The sequence below is a fragment of the Lepisosteus platostomus genome, chromosome 8 (assembly GCF_059453375.1).
Source record: "Lepisosteus platostomus isolate fLepPlt1 chromosome 8, fLepPlt1.hap1, whole genome shotgun sequence".
In the NCBI taxonomy this organism is placed as follows: Eukaryota; Metazoa; Chordata; class Actinopteri; order Semionotiformes; family Lepisosteidae; genus Lepisosteus; species Lepisosteus platostomus.
The window spans coordinates 9,674,741-9,699,133 of NC_142618.1; the positions used below are offsets into that span (position 1 = coordinate 9,674,741).

The following is a 24,393-nucleotide window of genomic DNA, read 5'->3' on the forward strand; positions in this document are numbered from 1 at the left end:
AAAGGATTGTGGGAGTGTGGAACAAAAGGCTCTGCATTGTTGTTGAAGGCTCTGCAAAGTTCTTCTTTCAAGAAACAGCTGGATGAGATCTTTGGATCAATTACCTACTATCAAACAGACATACTGCCGAATGGCCTACTCGCCTTCGTAACTGTTCTTTGAAATCACTAAGGGTCACAGTTAAACCTTTGGTGCAAAACGTAAAATGAACTGCTGTAAATCATGTTATTCAATGTATTCAACACCAACGACCAACAGAAGCCTGGTGATCAGTAAAGAAAGGCAAAAATAAACGTGCTTACTTTGTTTTCAGTTCAAACGTTGAAAAGAGAAAGCACAGTAAACAAGTTCACATGGACCTGAAGCAGAACTATACAATGAGCTCACGTTAATTTTTCTGGGAGTTTAAGCAAACTCATTGTAACATTAAAAGCAGGTGTTTGTATTTGCCCCAGATCAATGAACTTTTATCTGTTTTAGGTCAGTACCTTGATTTTAACATTGCACTGACCCAAAAGTACAAGTTGAAACAACACCTCCTGAAAAGTAAAACAGGAGACTAAAGGGAGTGCAAGTTTCACATTCTGAATAGTACGTTTGTGAAGCAATTATGGGGACAAAAGAACCATTTTATTTTAAAGAAATGTCAGACTTCAGGAGATCATCTAGGATGCACTGGAGGGCTTTGCAAAATGTCAACTGAATTGTGAAAAATGTCCATACCAGCCCCAAGCATATTCTCCAAACTCAAGCCATATTTTCTCAACGGGAATTAGACAAAGGTACAGTCTGAATTTCAGTTTCACATAGAAATTTCAACCAAATGGATATTTTGTACTTCCACTTCTCCAGTTGCAACCTTGACACAATAAAATCAAAATGCCAAAACAAAAGCAGTAAAAACTCAAAGCATGTGTTCGCTAAACAAGTATTATGTTTATTTAGCTAGTGAATCACCTAAAGGAGAAAATTGTCACTTCCTTGATAGTTGCCTTTGGGCAAACCCCCCAGAGCTAGGAAGTTTACATTTTAAATGCAGTTACAGAGGTCTTAAAAAGATTGATTTAAACTGAGGTACGTTAACTTCGAAGTTCAGGATAGTTTGATTACTGGTAGCATCAAACAAATTTCTCCTTAGACAAATGCACTTTTGTATTACATTATTACAGGAAAACAAATATGTGCATTAACTGGTGATATCCACCAAGCTGCATAATAATATCTTCTTTTAGTACACAAAACAGATGTTGAAACAAGGGAAAGGTCAGTCTATAACAAATCGCATGATTATTCCTGGCTGCATTTTATTTGGCAAAAATATACACAGTTTTGCCTTGGAACATAAATTTTACTGAAGTGTTGGGCAGCTTAATACAGATTTAGATAAATGTAATTTGTCATTTTTTATATATTTAATCTCTTCTGAAAGCGCTAAAAATCTTCCAAATTTGAAAAAAAACCCAACACAAAATAGGAAAGTTGAAGCTTCGTGAAATCTTGTATCATTGGAACCAACTACACTGGTTAATTTGTTAGTAACAAACAAAAGTTCAAAGAAAGTTAAAGTCAGGTCTCTGTATTTACTAGAATACGAAACAGAGGACAGCAGAGATTGGTAGAAGCTTTAGAAGGATTGAAAGTGCTTAACAAAGATACAGTTCAAGTGTGTTTTTTTTCTTTTCTGTGAGACAGGAATACGAGGGCAGATGCACCAAAAACTGATACAGAGTCCACTGTTGTGTTAGGTGTTCAGAGATATCGTCTTCAGCAGAAAACCCACTCTTCCTCTGAAGTTAGGCAATTATTTAAGGATCTACGTTATTAGTGTTGCAGTTCTGGCAGGGCTATCTCCATAAGGTTACTGTTTGTTTCTATTCCTCTCCTGCAAAGTAAGAAAAAAAAAATTACACGTTAATATTTCACATCACCTCAATATTCTTTGTGAAATATCAAAACTGAAAACTAACATCAAGAAAAATGTCTGTATTAAGTATACACATATGCAATATAGTCAGACTTATTATATAAAGTATTTTTCTACTGTACACACTGGTTTGTATTTTCCACATAAAAAGCTTGAGAAGTCTCTTTGGGTTTCTGTTAACAGGCCTGATGTTTTTGACATCTGTTTTTTTACTCCAGGCTTCCTAGTTTTTAAAAGACAATCACTCATGTTTCTAGACAAACCCAAGTGCAAGCCAAGAGCAAACTTCTCAGCGAGCTGCTTAAATACAACAAGAGACACACGTTTTCACAACATTTTCTCCAAGTATTTCATCATATACCATATACCATCATCTAGAGTTTTGGAGATATCCCCCGTAATGTCAATGAACATTTTTTAAAGGATTGTAAATTAGCTAAGTTGAACAAAAAGATTTTACTGTGACAAAGTTTTCTTTTGTCCTTTTAAATTCTAAATAGGACCAGCACAGACAATGATGAGAACAGCACATTGAACAGACCTTAACAACAGCTCTAAAAACATTATTCCATGTAGATTAGACCGTCTGTAGTATTTACTGAACATTACCGTTCTCTCAATAAAATTGCCTTTTATGTAACTTCTATTCCAAATTTTCTAACTTGTACAATAATATATTCGTCAAAACATTTGAACACCCAGAAGTGCTCTCTGGTTCCTAGCTAGCCACATCTCCTCAGACTGTAAACACAGAACCCAGTCAGTGGGTTTTGGTGTCACCGATAAGACAAACAGCTTCAAAATCACATCCACCTCTACAGATGCCTGGTTCAAGGAGAACGTATCATCTACACCAGGGCTCCACCAAACCTAGAAAGTCTGTGAGAAGTTGCTCACATCACATCTGTGGACAACAGTGTGACAGACTAGTCATTGGCCTCTTCTGTCCAAGGGGGCAACAGTACATCCTCTTGTATGTAGTAGTTGTAATGAGGCTGCTGCCCAATATAGGTCTTCCAGCCTATGACATTTTGTCCAGCATGCTAAAACACTCTGCAGTTCAAGCTAGCATGACACACCACAACGAAAATAACATGGTACATCCTAGACTTTACCGCATGTCTAACTAAAACATGTTGCTAGGGAATATTGAGGTCACATGTTGGACATGTTAGGTAAAACTTTTTTGGTGCCGAAGTTGAATTCAAAATTCAACAACATAAGGAGGAATATAGAATGCCTCCGCTGAAAATACAAAGGGTCTGGTACCAAGTAGGAAAAAATAAGCCAGATTTGTGCTTCCTGCCTAAAACATGCGCTCTGAAGAAGTAACAAAAAGGTGCTTCCTTTGTGAGAGTGAATTTTTAAAAATGTTTACAATCAAGCAAAACCATGTGGAGCACAGTATAACAAATAATCCAGCAAACGTGTTCCTCAGCCTTACATGTTACTCACGAGAAGACAATATCTTCTACTCAGGAGGACACTGGCTCTCTGGGGACTTTATCACCCCTGCATTTTTAAACACAGGCTCACTGGAGAAGAATCCAGTGGTCCCTGTGAAACCTGAGACACGCTCTGAGTCACGGGGCAGATGGGAAAACACAGAACAAAAATAAAGAGATGCAGTTTAAGTGTCTCATTGAAAAGACTTTGACCCACGTCAGCTGTGTGAGACTGGGCCAAATTCAGTGAGACCAGGTATTTCAAGAGAGAATATAGGCAGATAAACGCTGCTATTTTACTGCACAATCTAGGCCTAAACGCAAGCATTCTTTAGTGCACAGAGGATGTTATTTGACTCCTGTCAAAATGCAAGACTTATAAATCATAAAAGTGTCAAATACCCCAGACAGGCCATGCCAGTGCTTCTCTGCCTTTCCCCTTATTTCATCTTTCTTGGTATGTGCAGCAAAAACAAACAATTGTATCAGTTCTGCTCAGTCTACATAAGGGTCAGTGTAAAAGAGAATAGAGCAAAACCAGCTTAGCTGACTAACCGACAACCCTACTGGGATTCAGACTGCTTCACTATCCTGCAGGTGCCAGAAAAACCACCAGGCCTCTTCAAATATGTATGTGCTTGCAGCATACCGAATATTAACAAGGCCAGGTCACACCGGCAAGTGGCTTTGTGTGAATTACTGCATAGCTGTTAATATACAGTATAAAACAGATAAATACATTAAAAACCTGGTGGTCCTATATTCCTCCTTTTTAACAAAAAACAAATCAAATATTTCAGAATCTGATGCAACTAACCCCATACCTGCTGTACCATAGTCTTGCTGGAGCTGGGACTGTCCACCTGTATAACAAAAGCTTTGGATTCCTGAAAATCATTCAAAAAAATAATCTGCTGGTCAGGACAGTCTCCGACTCCCCCACGATCCTAACGTTTTCCTAATAAAAACGGATTCCATATGAGAAATGTCAAAGTAAAATAGAGCAAGATGGACGTTTATGTAAACTCTTAAAATTTGAAAAGCAATAAACAGCAAAATTATAGGGCATTTTTAATTTGTTAACCGACTGGAAAGTGATCAAGCACATCCCAACTGAATTATACAAAACCTATTTTTATGGTTATTGTGTAAGCACACAATTTAAAGAACTGAACAAGATAGGCTCCCAGCTTTCAGCATTGCTGAATCCCTAAACCAGGATTAAACAGCTTTCTGATGGATGGATAAGTTTGTGACTAATGAAAATGTATGCTATTGATAAAAAAAAAATATTCTGAGCTTTACAAGTGCAAAGGGAAAACGGTCTCGGTCTTATTGAATGTGTATCTGGAGCAAACATTTAGTTACCTGGACAAACATCACTCCACCTTTTCGATGAATTACACAGGTCATTGAACATCTTTACGGTGTTTAACAGGGTCCAATCCAAAAGAAAAGAGCACTGTTATTTGCTCAGCAATATTTCTGAACCATGATAGAAGACACGAAGCTACTGAAAATGATTTTGAAATACAAAAAGAGATAATAATCTCAAAATATCACGAATGCAACAAAAAGCAAAAGTGATCAGTGAGTAAAACCAGACAGCTCAAAGTGACCTCCAAACTGTAACTGATTATCTTGGTAACATGAAGCACCACAGTCCAATGAGTGATGGTGGATCTAAAAGCAGAAAAGCTGCGCCTATGCATGTCAATTGGATACCGACCCACATTACTGGTACACAGAGCAGAAGAATAGGTTTATAACTGCTAAACGATTCAAAAATACAATGCAGCTTGATAAGGAGACAGCTACCCATCAAATTCTAGCACAATAATTACCAGTACAAGAACGCAAACTGTAACTAAACTGCACAAAGCATAAGCACAAATGCCTTTAATCACTCAGACCTTCATCTTCAAGTGTAACCTCCACGATGACAAATTTCACAGCCCCCCCACCCGACTCCCGCGTGTACAAAAATAAAGACTGGATACATGAACAGTTGTGTCCTGAATACAGAATAAAGGAAAGGTGATAGAGGTGAAAATTAAGAACATTAGCACTACCATCAAGAAATGCACATAACCTAATGTGCAAATTGGAAAAATCACTGCATCCTTCTTCAGACTATCCATTTTCCTATGCCTTTTGACTATCCAGCTCCTATACTTAATGTGTTTCTGATTGGACTAAGGCAGTCTCATCTCCTAGGTGAAAATAACTTGGGGGCAGCACTGTCTCTGTCTGGACGATCTCTACAAAAGCCACAGATGTTTGACAAAGCACCTTACGTATGCCTTACACAGAAGCGAAGGACGCTCAATGAGCAATTTTGAGCAATCATTGCATTTTTGCTTATAGCAAAGTAACTTGAGCTTCGTATCACAATAAAACAAAAACTAAATGCAATGTTTTGCCCTTGAATGCGATTTTAACACTGCTCACATTTTTCTTCACAAACAGCTCACAGAAGCGTAAGAAAACCATTTTCAAAAACAAAAACAAGGCCAGATGGGGCATTTTAAAATTGTCTGTCACACTTCAATGAGATCTATTCATATAGCTCTGGAAAGCATTTTTCAGACAAAACATGAAGGAAATTACTTTTGCTCTTGAATCCAACATGAAATTTAATGGTCAAGCTCAACAGTGGCTGCAGGAGACAAACGCAAAATGCAGATTGCAAAAGGCTTTGCACCGATAAAAAGGTTTTCCTTGCCAGGATGCGTTACATAGGAGCTGATGCTGCAGTTAGAAAGGGCAGAAATAGATAGGAGACATACTATAACACAATCTACCCCCACCCTCCTCTATACTACATATGACTGTATGTACGTGTGCATGCTGACCGAAGAGCCATAACTGTGAAGCTTAATAATTGTGTAACTCTATAGATGCAGCACTTATACACGTCATTTAATATAACAAATAACACTGTAAAGATGCATTCTGTCATCACTCTGTCCATGAGAGTGGGATTTCTCAGGGAGTGTAATTCGTAACCTGACACAAGGCAGATATATCGCTGCAAGAGGCAGTCCTGGAGTTCACAAAGAACAATGACATGACTGCTACTGCAAGCGATTTGGTAGACAGTACGTCAAAAAATGATTTCAAAATAAATCTTTTTGTTGGGTTGCTCATTTGGTTAGGTCAAAATACCAAGGCTGACAATACTAAGTTATGAGGATTGCATCTTATGCAAAAAAGGCAGCCAGCCTGTGTGTGGGTGCTGTAAAACACCATAAAATTATGAAGGTAGGGCCTTTAGAATTGACTAAGTGACAGACTCTGGAGGTGGAAATTCAAACCACAGGTAAAACCTTTGTTTGGGAAACACAAAGTATACAACCTAATGCCTCTGACATGGCATTTCTACAAGAACAAGACGCTTACATTCACATTCTCACTGTAGAATTACTGATATCATAGACATCATACATTTACAGGTCACTTGAATGAAAAGTAGAGATAAGAAAAACCAAAAGTTAACGGACTTCTACAGCACTTTTCTACTTCGGTAACTTCAACTGAGCAATTAAAACTGCCTTTTGCATTTCTCAAAGACAGCAGAGGAAATAAGCTCCCTGGTTCCTGAACCAGAAGGTTACTTTTAAGATATGACCAACTAGTTTTCTTATTTCTTGAAGTTTTTCCACCTTCTCTGAGTAAGCTGTTTTTCCATATACCCTCTCAGTACTGCCTTGGTATTGTGCACTAAAAAAAAACGTAAAGTAGTCATTAAACTTGCATTAAAAAAGTCACCAAAAAAAAGTGGCCATTCTTCAAATGAAATGACCGCAAATCTCTTGCAGTCTTTGAGAAGTAAAATGACTTTGAGAAGGGCTACTTGAAGAATTAAGTAGGTGGAATTAAACAGCTGGGGGCTGTAATGAACCACTGTACATTTCATAGAGCTGAATAATGTTATTTGGAGCACCGTTATGAGAATGGGTAAGATATCAATAAGAAGGTTTTGTGAATACGTGATGGGAGTAAATATCACACTGCAAATATATAATACCAGGCCGGACATCTACAGCACTCAAAGGTCACAGTCCAGCAAACATTTCAGGTACGCCTTAAGAACTGGAAAAGGCGTTAAACTAGATTCCAAATAAATTACGAACGGAGGCAGAACAAAAAAGTCGACCCACTGCTTCTTGCGAAATGAAGATGCACACTCCTGATCTTGCACTAGATAATCAAGAAGAGGTGTCATACCAAATTTAGTGGAAAAAACCTGAATTGAGGTTAAATGTTATCTAAAACATCACCTATACAATTCAGCTGCAACAGCGGAGCAGACAAACCCCCTGTTATACACTGCCAACCTCACAATTCTTTTGAGATTTTTATAAAAGTTTCAAGGCTTACCCTACGCATGGCTTCCTCCTCCTCCTGACGCTTTTCATAATGTGCAAAGTCATCAAAGATTGAGGTGGTATGCTTGAAAGTAGCGATAATTTTAAGCACTTGCTTAGCCTTTTCTAGAGGCACTTCCTGCGTGTCCCTGGAGTTGGTGACCGGTTTGTTGTCATTGTTTTCTAAGCGGATGTGTCGCAGCTGGTTGTTGGGAACGTCTTTTACAAAGATCCACTTAACCTCGAACTTGCCCTTCCACTTGTCCTGAGACCAGACGCCGGCGTAGGCGTTGTAGTCCACCACCGACTTCATTTCCGCCACGCCGCAAAAGTGTCCGCTGCCGTTGACGCTGAAGAGCAGGTACAGGGGGCCCTTGGCGTTGAGCGAGCGGTAGGCGGCGTCCAGCCGCTTGTTTCCGTGCTCCGTGCTGCACCATATGGAGTACTTGATGGAGCGGTGGATGTCGTCCTCAGAGTAGCTCTTGATGATGAACACCCGGCCGTTCTTCACATTCCAGTCAAAGTCTTTGGGGTTGTAGTTGTTGAGGGCCTTGAGTTTCTCCAGCACGGGGTGCACCTCCCCGGAGGCGGGGGGGGCGCTGAGGGGGGCCCCGACCCCCATGGCAAAGCTCTCCGCCCCGCTGCTCTGGTTGAAGGCGGCGCCCCGGTTGCGAGGCGCCACCCAGCGGTTCTGGGGCGGCGGGGGCTGCTGCTGGGGAGGCTGCTGCTGGGGTGGCTGGGGAGGTGGCGGCTGCTGCTGCTGCTGCTGCGGCTGCTGCCCCCCCTGCTGGAGAGGGAGCTGCTGCTGCTGATGTGGGTGGGGGGGGCCGGGGGGCAGCTGTTGAGGCGGCTGAGCCGACTGCAAATGCAGCTGCTGGTGCTGGTGCTGGTGCTGGGGCTGAGGAGGCAACTGGCTCTGCATCAAGGGCTGGGGCTGTGCCAAGAGCTGCTGCTGCACCAGTGGCTGGGGGGGCAGGACTTGTTGTGCCAAAGGTGGCTTCCCGATCGACCCTTTGTCATCCCAAGTGCCAATATTCATGTTGTGCTTTATAGGAGGAGGGGGTACAGCAGCCCCAACGCCCATGCCCATGTTGGCTTTGGGCTTGAGCTTGGGCTGGGGTTTCGCAGGCTTCCTGGCAATGGCTGCCCAAGAGGTAGGCTTGGGAGCAGAGGAGCTGACAGGCGGCACGCTGTTGGCTGCCATGCTGCTCATGCCTGCTGCCCCTCCCAGCGCGGAGCCTACTGTTTTGGTCACCGCCGCCATGTCAGCACCAAGCTTGAGCCCAGCCATTCCCTGCTCAATACTACTGAGGCCCGGCACTTTGCTGAGCTGGGTGTCGCTGCCAAAGCCTGCCTGTCCGTCTGCTATGGCCCGACCCAAGGAACTAGGAGGGTAGCCGTAACTGCTGCTGTAGGCTGAGCTCTGTGTTGACTGTCCCTGAGACCCACTCGTCCCCCAGGTGGAAAAGTCCGCATTCCCGGGAAAGAAGTTGAAGCCATGCTGGCTGAGGAAAGGTGGTGTATTTCCTAGGGCCCCTGGCTGGCTGAACACTCCATCAGGGATGAAATGGTGCTCACCATTGCTCATCTGTCCATAAGTTGTCAAATAGGGCATAGGAGGGTCTCCTGCTGTTGACCAGGCTGCTTCACCAAGGGAGTAAGGGAATCCAATGGATGGAGCATAATAACTAGGCATGTAAGGGTCCGACATTGGTGGGTAGCTGTTACTCTGTGCGAAGGAAAAAGAGAAGCACAATTACACGTTTTCACATTTTAGCAAAGAATGAAATCCGGCATCTTCCAATATGGGAACTTCCAGCAGAGAAATAACTGGAAAACCTACAAGACCTACAGTAAAAAATTATATTTCTATTGCATCATTTTAATACAAACTCATCATTGAGCATCTTCTATTGCTCAGAATAAGCAGGCACTATGTTCCTCACCACAAAGAGAAATGACAGCTATGTCCTCAAGGTTCCTGATTACAGTCAAGACAATGAAATAAATCAGCATTCCAAACACACTCTTTAGGTTACTAATTCATGCCTCCTCCAACACCAACAGCAATATTTACTCAATTTTACCTGAACATTCAAAAACATAACTTACTTACACAAAAGGGAACGCGCAGTATGATATTCATGATAATTATAAGGCGCCTTATTACCAATTTTAATAAGTTTTTTTTTAAAAAAGAAACTGACAATACTTTGAGAATACTCTGCGCCTTTCCAACTGGTACGTCATTCAGCAAATCAGGACTTTCCACTCACAGAATGAAATGCATTATTCCATCTAACAACTTTGTATATTTGAAACAAAGGCAATGACCTGAGTAAACCCAAAAATTCCCCAAACCAAATGTTTTCTTGACAGTGTATCTTGCATTTTGTGGAGCTCTTCAGAGTAATCGCTAATGTGTGCCTTTGACCTACTGCCAGGAATTCCTTCTTTGTCAAGTTTTCTCAAGCATCAGGGATAGTGTTCGGGACGTGATGCTTTGACAGTCTTCGAATTGCTGTATTTCTTTGACAGACAGGCGAGAGGACCCTAGGTTGAACACTAGCCCAAGGCAGCTTAAAGTCAGCGCGTCAGCATGACGGAGTGGTCTGTCACTGTGCCTTGTGGACAGAACCCCTCCAGGCTCCAAGACGAACTCTTTCAGAGAATCCTGCATAGTTCACTGTTCAGGTGTTCATCCCTCAGAGCACTTAAGTCACTTTAATTCATCTTCCACTATTAAGATCAACTCGTCTATCATCAGTCAGTCTGGTGAGATATACACCATCCGCTGTTGAGGTAAAGCCCAATCCATCATTCAGGATCCCAGCCAGCCCGGCCACAACTTGCTCCCCCCCCACGCTCTGGCAAGCGGTACCGCACTTTTGAAGCACAGACCACTAGACTCAAGAACAGAACAAGAACCCTACTGTACTGCCCCACAACATATGCATTATTCCTGTTATCATTTATTATGTTTGAAAAGTACTGTCTACATTGCACGGTGTTGTACTGTGTGTCCTGAGAGATCAGCGCGAAGAACAATTCCAATGTACACGTACATATGGTACTAAACTCCTTTAGTACTCTGGAATGCGAGTATGGGTGAATTGCTCTCATCTACCCCATGTCTCTTAATTACATGAAACACAAACATGTCTCTTTTCTATTTAACTCGGTTTAACCCTTTACACAGTCTTCCAAATGTTCTGTTTTAAAGTACTAATTACTTTACATAATGGCACACTAGTAAAATAAACTGAATATGAGGATAGTCTACCCAAGTGAAGGAGCTACAGGTCACGCTGGATGTTTCTTTCAGTAATTGGAACAAATCCTTAACCATAATCCTTGTAGGTTTTTTATTCTGACGCATATTATACCCTCTATGACACAGAGACTGCAAGCCTGTCAGCTGGTGTTAAAGCACGTGAGTCATAGGAGACTTGGAGGGATCACCAGCAACTTTGAATTGTTCCTGTAACCTTCTCAGTCACTTTAGACTTATTCTGGAATCTTCATTGTTCGCTTGTCATACTTCCCTACCAGCTGTGGCGTGAAATCCAACATATACATTTACTATTAAGTCATAACACGGAAACAGAAACAATGACACTAGTTTTGTGAAAGTAACTTTTTTACTTTCTATTAGCATTTTTAGCTTTTAAGCTATCAGCTTGAAGTAAACTGTGTAGATTCTGAATATAAAGCCCCATTTGAAAGGGTCATGATTACAAGCTTAAGCAACAAAATGTGGTAAAAAAGGCTCCTTAGAATGAAATAACACTGCTTTACACCACCTCTTCTCGTCCTCTGTTTTAAATTTAAAAAATTAAATATTCAATACAAGAAGAACTTGAACTCACCTGATTTGTCTGGCTGCTTAGATAAGGCTCAAAGTCATCATCATTTACAGCATCTTTCTGATGCATTGAACCGTTCTGCACTATAATAGAAAAAAAGGAAGAAACATTATACATAAGCATGAAAAATATCACTTAAGCTTAAAATATGAATTATGTAATATATATAACTGCTTTGGAAAGGTACATAAGTTGCCCCTTAAAGACTCAGATCACAGGCAAAAATACATTTGATGGAACTATTACTGAACCTGTAGTAGTTCAGTTGGGTAGTTGCGCCAGCATGCATAGGCTGCAAAGGAACAAGTTATAGGTTTATTCCATGCTGAAAAGAGAAGAAAGAAAACAACGTTTTCGGAAGAAGGCTCCACGGCCAAAACGTTGTTTTCTTTCTTCTCTTTTCAGCATGGAATAAACCTATTACTGAACTTGATGAGTTACCTCATAGGTTTGCCAAAGTTATGTTCACATACAAAGCTCAAAAAATGCAAATATCTACAGGATATTCTATTATACACTGCTTAAACTCATGACATTAAAAATAAAAACAGTAAAAACACTAAAGAGTGTAGCGAATTGTCATGTTCTATCCAGCACAAACCCTCCATCATTTAACTGTCAGTTTCAATACAAATCATAATTGATTAACTATGGTAACAACTTCTGTAATACCTTGATAGGTTTAACTGTGATTGTAATGTTTCAGTCAAAGGATTTATGTTAAGAGGTTGAACTTATTAGGCTTCTGGCTCTGATGCCATTAGACTTTGGATTAATCTTGATGAAAATGAGGACTCTTTCAGGAAATGTTTATACAATAATCATAAACGGATAAGAGTGAACCAAAGACCTTATACAGCAGACATGCCAGAAAACTGACATTTTATAAACAAGAGAACACACAAACTATTAAAAAAGTTACTTAAAAGTAAGCATCAAAAAACATTAAGTGCTGCTTAAAATTCTCCAGTTAGCTGTATTACCACCTTTGAACCTGATCTCGTCAAATTTAAGGAGCTATGTAAAGCTTGATCAGTACTGGAATGGTGGTGGTAGACCAGTAGGTTGTGCTCTTGTCTTTGGACCAGACTTCTAAAGCCAATGCACTATTATCTCAACTGAGGACACTGTGCTATATAATAAGAAATGAGATGAGACATAAGCCAAGGACTCATGTCCTCATGTCCAGGACTATGGTCCTGACCATTTGGTCATTAAAGATCCAGAAGTACTCTGTTAAAGTCAATGACAGCATCCTGCAAAAATACCACTGTGGCAGGGTTACTCTCCGCCGTGCATAAAGCATTTTGGGATCCTTTGGAATAGAAAACATTATATAAATGCAACAAATCATTATAACTTACTGATAGTGTTGCTGTAGGCCTGTGTAACTATCAGTACCCATTTGCTCCCAAAATTAAAATGCAAATCAAAAAAAGAAATAGCCATTTCCGCCAGAGCTTATAAGATATGCATCTTCATTACATCTTTAAATAAATAAGCATTCTTTAGTATTCTTCATGCTTCTTATGTCAACATTGAATTAAAAAAAATTGCAAATCAACAATACTAAACAATAAAACGAATATAGACAATACACTTCTGTATTCCAAACAAATAGAAGAATGCTGAACTGTAAATTTCAGATACTGTCTATGAAAATTACAATTGAAGGGAAAACAGATTAGAATCATGTAATAAAGTTTTGACTGTCATTTTACCGATTACAGTTGTATGCTTAAGTTAACTTGCAATTTTGTTAATTTAATCTGTCTTTTTCTAACAAAATAAACCAAGATATACTGTTACACAGTTCAAATACATTGAGATTCCAAACTAGAAAATAACTAAAGTAATTCTGACAGGCCAACACAAAGTTGTGAGCCTAACCCTGCTGTGACATGGGATTACAGAGAAAAATAATAATAAAATATTCTATAAATGTGTTACATTTGTTTTACACATGTGCTATTAAATTTCTTCAAGAATGCACCAGTCACTGAAGACAATGGAGAGGCAAAAAAGTAAAGGGAGGAAATATAAAGTATTAAGCAAAATATTCATGACACCTTCGGAATCTTTTTAGTCATGTGAAAAAGACATTTGCCATAACATTAAGAAAAAAACTGAATAGAAGATTAATCGCCCTAATGTAAGGTCAGGTTATATTTCAAATGAAACAAGCCAAACGTCTGGCCAGAACTGTATATTTGCAAGAAATTGAATTTTAAGAGCAGTACAGAAAGTCAGCACAGAAAATGACATGTTAATATTTGCCAAAACAAACCTGCCTCCTGCCTGTTGGATATGAGAAAAGGCATATCTGAAGGAGATGCAATTCAAGTCTACTTATACATTCTGTGTTCTTAGGATAGTGATAAATAATTTCAAGTCTGAATGAAATGGTGACTTGGACTCGTAGTGTGGTATTTTGAATGCAACAAGTCAGCACAGACACATGGCAAACATATTATGTACGTTATGTAGGGAGGTTCAAGATCTCCTATAATATGAGCCTTCAAGTGTCTTCACTTGAATCAATTTCAAATGGCCCATAGTGCTGATTTGATCCAAATTAAATAAATAAAAGTTACGTTTTGATGCATATACAGTAGATGTTGAACTTTTTTTTGTTTTATTGGGGGGGGCGCTGAACTCCTGCAAGAACAAATAAGGTTAAAATGCAGTGTAGAGAATTAATCTTGTAAAGTCAAATTATGCAAAAGTCTTCTTGAAACAGTTTACATGAACTACCATTATTTTTATTTTTCATTGTCTTTGAATTTCCCTTTCCTCTTTATTGTGAAATTAATTTGAATAACTATATTTATGAGATGTAATAAATTGAAAAATACATCACGCTGAAATTTTCTTCTGACATTGTACTCTGAACTCTACACATGGTATTAAATGTAATCCTGATAAAATTGACAAATTAAAGAAAACCCATGTTTATACTATGATTTCTAGCACATATAAAGTCTCAGAAATCTTAAAAATGGAATTATATGGTACACAGGATGGCCTTTTCACTACGCCATACACTTCCATTAAAAATTATATTCATTGACTAACAAAGATTTGTTTTTTAACAGTAAGGGAAAAATAGTTCCTTTGACTGCATTTCATTTACGAAAAACTTTCTTAAATTGATTCTTATTCTACAATAATCTGTAGCAATTCCAGTCCATAAGGTAAAACATTCGCTGAAGGGTATGATTTCAATGCATAATCAGAAACAGAAATTTAAATAACTAAAGTTTAGAATGAGCTCTTTTGATCAAGCATGAATTGTTACGATCACCTGTTCTACATATCACCCTGCAACTCACAACTGGCAACCCACTGAAGCTAAGCAGATGTGAGCCTGGTCAGTACCTGGATGGGAGACCTCCTGGGAAAAAAACTAAGGTTGCTGCTGGTAGAGGCGTTAGTGGGGCTAACCCTGCAGCTCATGTGGGTCCTAATGCCCCAGTGTAGTGACGGGGACACTATACTGTAAACAGGCGCCGTCCTTCGGATGAGACGTAAAACCGAGGTCCTGACTCTCTGTGGTCATTAAAAATCCCATATTTTTCTCGAAAAGAGTAGGGGTGTACCCCGGCGTCCTGGCCAAATTTCCCATCGGTCTTTATCAATCATGGCCTCCTAACAATCCCCCTCTATAAACTGGCTTAATTACTCTGCTCTCCTCCCCACTGATATCTGATGTGTGGTGAGCGTTCTGGCGCACTATGGCTGCCGTCGCATCATCCAGGTGGGGCTGCACATTGGTGGTGGTGGAGGGGAGTCCCCATTACCTGTAAAGCACTTTGAGTGGAGTGTCCAGAAAAGCACTACATAAGTGTAAGGAATTATTATTATTATTACTTGTGACACGACTACATGTTGGCAAGGAGAGGCATTTAAGACCTCCCTGCAACACTGCAGATGCTGTACTAACTGTACACCAAATTACATTAAACACTAAATGAACATTGGTGTTATCATCTAAGCGTTGTAACATAGCTTTTGCAATGCTTGAAATTTCCTTGAGATCCCCAAACTACACACAGTTCTGCAAGTTCAGGACTCTCAGCCATTCTTTGTCTACACAGTAAATCTTTGCCCCCCAGGAATCTAAGGATTAGCAAATGCCTAACACTACTGGAAGGAGCACTCAACAGCTACCTCATTTGTAAGAGATGGCCACTGTTTTGTATACACATACTATGTGACAGTGACAAATTCAAAACTACTTTATTCAACACACCAGATAACCGAAGACTCCTTCAAAGCAGATTTAAAAAATATCAAGCGTTTCACTGTTGTAGACGTTTTTGTAATGTCTAAAAGGAGAGCCAGCGTCATCGTCACACCATGACTGCTTTGCAAGAGATGGCATATAGACATGAAAGGATCTAAGTTTCCTGCCAGAATGGCATTCATGCATAAGGACAGGCAAGGGAAAGGACTTAGAATAATGTTCATGTCATAGCAATCCATTAATAATGCACACGAGGGGGATACCCTGCTCTGTGCAAGTGCAGGCTGAGCTCTGCGATCAGGGCCGTGAGCCTGGGGTGTCACTAGCCGACTGTGACCACGACTCCGCAAGCGGCAGCGCACGACTGGACCAGCCCCACTGGGCACGGAGTGGGGTTAGCGGGCCAAAACTCTCCCAGCCCTCAGAGACACGGGATCCCTTGTGGCTTTCCCAGCCCTTGCAGGCACACGGCGCCACTGGTGGGGGGTGTTCCTCTCCTCCGATGACCTGCTCTGCAATGTATTAAAAGATGAAAGACTCAAAGAGGTCTACCTACACTTCTGCAAAAGAGGGTGTGTGTGTGTAACAAAAACCGGAAATGTTGTACAGTTTATTCTACGTTATTTGAATAAGACTTTCCCGAATCTTCGCATTTGAATCAATATGTGGTTTGAATGACAGTTCTACACCTATATTCTGATTACTTAGTGTGCAGAAAAAACATTTAACATGTAACATTTGTAACTCTTCTGATTTGCTTAGATTGCAGTTTTCAACACTTCCACTGGAATTTGTTGACCAGATTTCCAACTCTTTATTTCCTTTTCACCTCCTCCTACTTCATCTTCCGTACGCTACTTTATTGCCTCACATTTCTGCTCTCCCCCTCTACCTAAAAAGCCGAAGAAGGCTCCACAGCCGAAAAAGTGCCTTTTCTTATTTTGCAGTGGAGATGGAGCTCCTTATTAATTTTTTTGCATCTCCCTTTTCTAACTGAGCGAGCAGCGTATTGAAGAGCTCCCTTGCCCTAGGAATTAAACCTGGGTGGTATCTACCTGCACTCACCTGTCTCTTTCTCAGGTGTGCTCTGTTGTGACCCAACAAAAAGGACATTCAAGAAGACGCCTCACCTAGCACTCACCATCTACCACTGCTGACACAGTCCTCCTTCAAAGAGGTAATAACACTTAAGTATCAGACATTATATTTCTTTTTAACATGGAGATAAATATCAAGACTGAAGTCAAAGTTCTTCTTTCCTTATAAGTACTTGAGGCAGCTTCACTTAACAGAAACATTTAACATCAATGGAAAAAAACCCACATAGGCCACTGCCTTGCATAGCTACTGTCCCATACCACAAAAAATGAAACATGTTAACACCACTTTGGCCTTTAAATGTGACAAAAAAAATAGAATCCACGTGTTAAAACCTCTTGCCTTATCAAAACAGCATTAGAAAACCTAAATCTTCATACCTTCCTAAAACTGCAGTACAAAAAATGCGTCAGTGATATGACATGTCATAGTGACTGTCAATCTTCACAAACATTCGCTTACACCTTGCTGGTATTTTTAGACCCTTAATGCTCTGTATCAAAAATCTATTTTCTATGCAAACAGTTTCTGCTTCTCTGCTTCAAAATGCACAGCATAAACTGGATAAATAAAACATCGATATACAATTAGATGGAAAAAAATACACTTTAAATAGTACAACAATAATGAGACTATTTTAACATTATAATAGGTATTATATTGAGCTTCATTATTCAAAAAAGTATGAATAGTAAAGGATCTGCTTTGTATGGACTTTTGGGGTTTGATATGGACAGTACACAACATCCACTGACTAAAAAAAGCTCTGATTAGAAACATTTTTTAAAATCTCTTAGTCTAATCCTGTGTTAAAGAAACAAATAAAAGCACTTTTACTTACATTGTTTTAATGCCTAAACTTGGATCAGAATTTGTAGCTAATATGAGTCAAGAGGGTACCCCCACTTTAATCTGGTAAAAAAAGAAAGTTCAGAATCAAGACAAGAACGTCAGGTACTGGCCGTGCGCCTCTGTGAACGGCTCCTGTCCCTCACTGAAACAGTTAGAAAAATGGCTCGGCCCTACGGCCATCACTGACACTGCTAAAAGAAACCCCAGCCTCTGTTAGATATGGACAAGGAGCCCTGCTACTTTAAGATGAAGAGCACGGGATACAGAATCCTGCTACATGAAAAATAAGCACTCACCCCTCTCCCAACACTGCAACACACTAAAGTAAGTCCAACAGTAGTTCTGTGCACATAAAAACATTAGCCGTCTGCAGGCCCATCTCGTATTCATTCATATTCAGTTGATTCACGAAGTCACACCTTGAGGTGTTACTGTCTTTGTCTTCTCTATGTTGTTTGTTTTTACAGTTTTTGTATGTTTTTACAGCCTTTATGTGAAGGCTGCTCTTCTTTTTAAATGCCAGGGCTCTGTCAGCATCCAAGGAAAGGCTGCTTGACACATCCTGCCGTTGTCCTTTTTCATCAGGTTCGCAATGGTTTGGAAGCACCTCATTTTCAGGGGGCGATGGTAGTGTTGGGGGGGGCTGGGGGCAACTCTTCGTAATCCTAATCCTGGTATTGGCAACATAACTACCAAAGCCATTTATGAGATATTCACCTTATTGAGTGCTATGGCAAACCAAAGTGCTTCTTTTTCCATTAAGGCTGTACAACTGGAGACAAATGTCTGTATGTTGACAGAACACATTTGAGTACTGGTACTACAGTAATGGGACAACACGATAATTTCCCATATATTAAAACACGGAAAGAGTAATATATTAGGAAACTCAATAACATTTAATGGACCAGCACCATAAATTGACAAATTAGGCAACACACACCCATTCACAGTTGTACAGCGCTTCTAGGGAAAAGAAAATCACTTTGAAGTACCCTAGCACAAATGAGGCCCCTTCCACATCCATATTTGTACAGGTTTTAATGTGTTTTTATATGTCTGACTGAAGCAGAGGCATTAATAATCCACAGACCACAGTGAAGAATGACAATATGGTGGACCTTCCTCCAGTTCCACAGTATGTTATGTTACTTAAAAACATTTGCAAATTGCTTGTTAAAGTAACAGCAGAATTGACTGTTAGTGGCAGGTTTTAAAAACACATTTATAGAGATAGCCTATAACTCTCACGATATAATTCAATGTTGCCTCCGTAAATAAACATTGTCAAGCTGCAATGTCAATGTACACAAAAAAACAGCAGCCTGATCACCTCTTACAACACTATTTGGAGATGAATTTCAAGCCGACACATACAATGTTACAAAGTGTCCCACCAAAAAAGATGTGGACATTTATTTGCCACCAAACAGTCTGATATAGCATATACTTAAGTGAATATAAAATGACTGAATTTCGTTTTACTTTTTTACGGATTGCACAGTAATCCACCGATGTCTTCCAACCTATCTGCCTTTTACACAAACATAATAGGGACAGAATAAAGACTCTGTATGAAAAATAGAAGCACCTGAATGCTGAAGTTTAAACTAAATTATTTTCTAAACTTACTTTCCAGTATTTATAACTGTAATAATATCAGATAAATCATCTCGCACTGCATAGCAGACTAAATGAGAAACTACATTTCCAGATGTAAGAACAAGTATATCTGAGACAGTTATTTGCTAGCTTATTAAATGTTATACTGTTGGCTGAAGTGTACTTACTGCTCAATGATAAGCCTTGTTAGTCTACTAAACAGTAATTATTGAGGACGCAGAGTGCAAATAATCACATCTGCAATGAAATAAACTTGGAAGAAAAACAAACCTGGGAACTACCTAACTCACAATCACAGCTTTTAATTGCATGTATTAAATTTTAGAATTGACCAGACACAGACTGGCCTAATGTGATAAACAATGAAATAGATCATGGAAGACATTAGATGCATTTTTCTTACACATCTCAAATAAAGTTTAACCAGCCAGGTTGTTTAACTCTTGAGGATCAGAAATTCGAAAACATTTACAATTCCTATTGTGACACTTGATATACTTGAGGATATTTTTATCAAATAGAAAAGGTTATCAAATTGTATAGTCTACTTAAGCAAAGCATACTATGAACTAAGAATTTCTGCTTTGTTTCAACTTCCTGTTAATTGTTAAATAAGACAGCGATAATGTAACTGACAACCAGTTTTCATCTTTTTTAGAAAACATAAAAGCATGCAGATTTTATCATTTTGAGATAGGGGTTAGTTAAAGGGGTTTTACTTTCAGTTCAAAATATCTTATTGTTCTACAAACACAGAAGACTGGGAGGATTTTGTTTCCCCCAAAACACATCAACCAGCACTGATTTTTGTAGAACATAAAACTTAGTTTTAAAAATAGTTTTCCTCTCAAATGAGAAAAGTAAAAACATTCATACTGAATAAAGAGCATGTTAAAATCTTGTTAATGGTAGTACACATTAATATTAAATCTGATGGTGTTGACAGGTCCAAAGCTTTTAATAGACAAGATTTTAACTTCAAAATATGAACTTTAATAATGTGCTTAATGGCAACACAGAAAATGGGTTCAGCTGTACTTGAGAGTGTCTGAGAGTACAGACTTCACAGGAACACAATGCCTCTCTCATAAAACATAGCCACTCCTTAAAATATTTTAGATCAAGTCAGACATTATCAGTGATTTGAGCCTATAAAAATGAGATGAACAAAAGAGGGCTAAAATAAAATAAGGGTTCTTTCTTCTTACACGATAATGTCAAACTATTGAAGTGTTTCTTTCCAGCATATTGGTCAAGAACAGATTTTTGATAAATCCAAATAGACATCACCATAACAAAGACTAGAATTCGAATTCAGTTTACCACCAAAATACCAAAGAATAAAATATTAGCACATCAGTGGACAGGCTTTTAGTAGTTTAGGGGTCACACTTCTGGGAGATATATGTAACCTGTTTAATGCTTATTTTGCACTTCTATACTTGCCCTTCATTTTCTTCACTTTGTCTTGTTGTTTTTGGGGGATTTGTACTTCCTGTGCCACATTCCAGGCTTTCTGCACGTTTCTGCTCTAACCCGAGCTCCCGATTCCTTCTCCTGCTGCTTGGCTTAGTGAGCATCAACCTGAATAAGCAGGCTTGCCACTGGCGGCGTCTTGCTTGGCTCATGTCCCAGCTTCCTCCCGATACCTGGTCCAAGCCCTGGTCAACCTTTTCTCTGTTAAAACCTTGTGTGCCATCAGTTTCGTTCATGAGCTAGGGCCAGAGCTTTCATGTCTACATAGGACAGAACTTTCTCCTGCCTGCTCCTCTCCCACACCATATTCCTCCTCTTCCCTTATAAAAGAAAGCACTTCTCTGCCAATTTAGGCCTGAAACAGACAATCACTTAGGTTAAATAAAGCTTGAATCAGGCTAAAACCTACACAATGCCAGATTAAATTCTCATTTAAAGAGATAATATGGGGTAACCCACATTTTTAATGTTGCATTTAGGGCGGAGGGGTGGCTCCGTGGCTAAGGATCTGCACCTGTAGCTGGAAGGTTGCTCTGACCCCAGGCTCTCTCCCTGTCTGTGTGTCTCATGGAGAGCAAGCTGGGGTATGCGAAAAGATAATTCCTAATGCAAGAAATTGTATAGGGCTAATAAAGTGATGTTATGTTATGATGTTATTTGTTAAACACTGAGATTCATAGGAATGGCTAAAAAATGAGGAGGTCATGTTTGCTGGCTTGGTGGTTGTAAATTGATCCAGGGATCCTATGCAGCCATTCCAGATGATTCCATACAGCCCAATGGAACCAGATTCCATAAATTCCAAGGCATAGGAGCTGACCTGCAAGTATTTTGGATGGGATGCAAAAATGTATAATGTTTCACTAAAATTATTTATATAGCTGACATTTGCAGTATTCTATTTACTAAGGTAATGCCAGGTATATACTGTAGGAATCTGTTTTAGTATTAACCGGATCCATAAGTATACATGTCAACTACGCCAAGCCTTTTTAAAAGAATTCATTTGGTATGGACATGACAAAATTACTCTTTTAACATCTGTTCAAAGCACCAGGCAGAGCGGCCATTTTGTGTTACTACAGTTTTATTATGACAACAGGTGCAAATAAAAATATCGATTTTAACGTCCTATAATGTCTTAATTTCGTTCTAGTTGAATGCAATTGATATGAAAGGTTTTTGACAAAATAACAATCCATGAAAAACTATTTTGATTAAAATAAGTTAAATACAAGAATGTAATGAAAGAATACAGGAGGCCATGCAGATAGGACCTCTCGAATGTCTCCATTTATGCACAACCTGAAAATTAAAATCAAATCTGATGGAACTGACATGGCTCTAATAGACAAGGTTTTAACTTAAAAATCTGAACTTCAATCAGGTGCTTAATACCAAAACAGAAAATGCATCCAGCTGTACTTGATGGAGCGTCTGAGAGGGCAGACTTCACAGTAACAGTCTGTCTCATAAAACACCATTAGCAAACAGACATAGTAATGAGTAGGTTAAACATTCTTTAAATAAATTGAGGTATTCTTTAATTTGATTTGTACATTTTATGCTGCGGACAACGGGGTTTTTAGTAAATGCCGAAACTCTTAAGTGCACAAAAAATAAAAACCAACAAGTTTAATTGGTCAAATATTGAGTATCCCTTAGATCTGGAACATGTAATTAAATCTTCAACAAGTAATTTTCTAGAAAGACTTATCAGAGTTTTATCCAATGCCTGAGAATCGGTGATTAACATGTGTGTAAAAGTCATAACTGCTCAGGGGCAATGTCATCCACAAGAATTAACTTCGCAGGCTTCCTCTACCATTGAAGTAGAGTATACTTGGAAAACAAAACAAAACAAAACATAGGCTACTAAGCCACTAAGACGAAATTTACAAGAAATTAGTGCTGCTGTAATTAGACTCACACACTTCTAACCTAATACCACTAACAGAAACCTCATTTAAAATTAGCCAGAAGTTTGCATGATCTCAAAAAAACACTTCAAGGCGTTAAAATAATACTGAGACCAAACATAAAGGTTGCAATAAATGCAGGTAAGAGAGACATGAAACGTTTGCTACCTGTTTGTTTCACTACTGTTTTCAAGACTAATGAACCTGAAACCTTGTTGCGAAGTTTCACCTGTCACTGTGACTGGAACGCTTGGTCCTCGTCCTCCTTCAGTTAAATCGCAGTGCAGCCGAGGCTCAAGTTACAGAAAACGATAAAAAAGCCATTGTGAAAATCGCCATATCGACACGTCATTGTAGCCACATTATCCCACCTTAAATGGGAAACGTGGGAGGCCTGAGATTTTTACTCGCCATCCAATTCTATTTATATTCGGCGTAGGTAACGAAACCTGGATTCTGCACTGAACTGTTTGCTTTATGCGTCTTCGGGAGACGCAGAGCCCGATACACCGTCTTGGGCAAGGCCGTTAACACCCTGTCTCGTACTAGGGATTTTTTTTGTCCCAATACATAAACAGTAATATGTAACTTACCTTTATTTCCTTGTCCTTTAGGTCTCTGATTCCAAATTAAGTGGGCATACAGAGAGGGGGGGAGAAAAAAAGGAAAGAAAGTCAGTGCACGAATTTCACACACTGCATAGTTCATAAAATAAGCACACAAAAAACAGCGTGGCTGATAGGCGTTGGACGCACTGTGCAGTTGTGCTGTACAGTAGCCCAGCTTAATTTTCCCATCAGGGGGCAATGGAAACTCCCGGCCCAGGCTGGTACTGCAGCTCACATTAGCTGGGATACTTACCTCTCCAGAGATACAGCTATGCAAAAGCAATCAAAAAAAAAATGTTCACACGGGTCTTGGGTTTGCTCTGTACTCCTAGGGCACCGCTGACCGGATGTCAAGCGTACCCTGCCCCCACACAAAACCAGAAAAAAATCCCTGTGCCGCACTGTACAGGGGACTTGTGCCCGAGGTGCACCACCAGAGAGGTTCAGTTCGGCCTACTCAGTGCATCATCTGCAACACAAGAGTCTTCCACCCCAGTCTGCTGCTTGACTTATCTGGCTATAATAAGCAGCCGGCAGCACTGGCGTGGCCCTGATGGCGAAGGTTTTGTTTCACTAGATCAAACTCTACCTGATCGACAGTGGTCGCAGACATCCTCCAAGAACCAGAGCTGGGTACTAATACTGTCCACGGTCTCCCCCTTCTCGTTTCTCTGCTGTTTTCTCTCTCCGGTTATTCAAGCTGTTTTGAAAAGGCGGTCTGTTTGTTTGTTTTTTTTCCTCCCTTTCCCAGAGTGTTATGTACTTTTCGGATTTGTAAAGAAATCGTCTTACGTTTTTCCGATTTTTTTTTTTTGGAAATATCAGACAGAGACGGGGGTGTCTTTCCCTCAGACACACGGACGCTGCAACTGTTTCAGATGCCCTGCTAAAACCTCCCGTACTGTCTATCTCCTGCTCCCACAATGGCGGACAGGCTCCCACTCTCACTTCCGCTCTTCGGCTCCG

At 39.7% G+C, this 24,393-nt stretch overlaps 1 protein-coding gene across 4 annotated transcripts; it reads right to left on the reverse strand.

Moving 5' to 3' along the window:
- Positions 1-916: 916 nt before the first annotated feature.
- On the reverse strand, positions 917-24,393 carry ythdf3 (YTH N6-methyladenosine RNA binding protein F3). Of its 4 annotated transcripts, XM_088642359.1 has the most exons (6): positions 24,017-24,365; positions 23,413-23,437; positions 17,791-17,861; positions 11,609-11,688; positions 7,753-9,468; positions 917-1,882 (listed from the first exon to the last, which is right to left on the reverse strand). In XM_088642359.1, the coding sequence occupies exons 4-6, from the start codon at positions 11,672-11,674 to the stop codon at positions 1,859-1,861; spliced, it is 1,806 nt and encodes a 601-aa protein (XP_088498485.1). In that variant the 5' UTR covers positions 11,675-11,688; positions 17,791-17,861; positions 23,413-23,437; positions 24,017-24,365; the 3' UTR covers positions 917-1,858. The 4 variants fall into 4 exon arrangements, with proteins under 4 accessions (XP_088498485.1, XP_088498487.1, XP_088498484.1 ...); XM_088642361.1 differs by lacking the exon at positions 17,791-17,861 and having other exon boundaries at positions 24,220-24,393; XM_088642358.1 differs by lacking the exon at positions 17,791-17,861.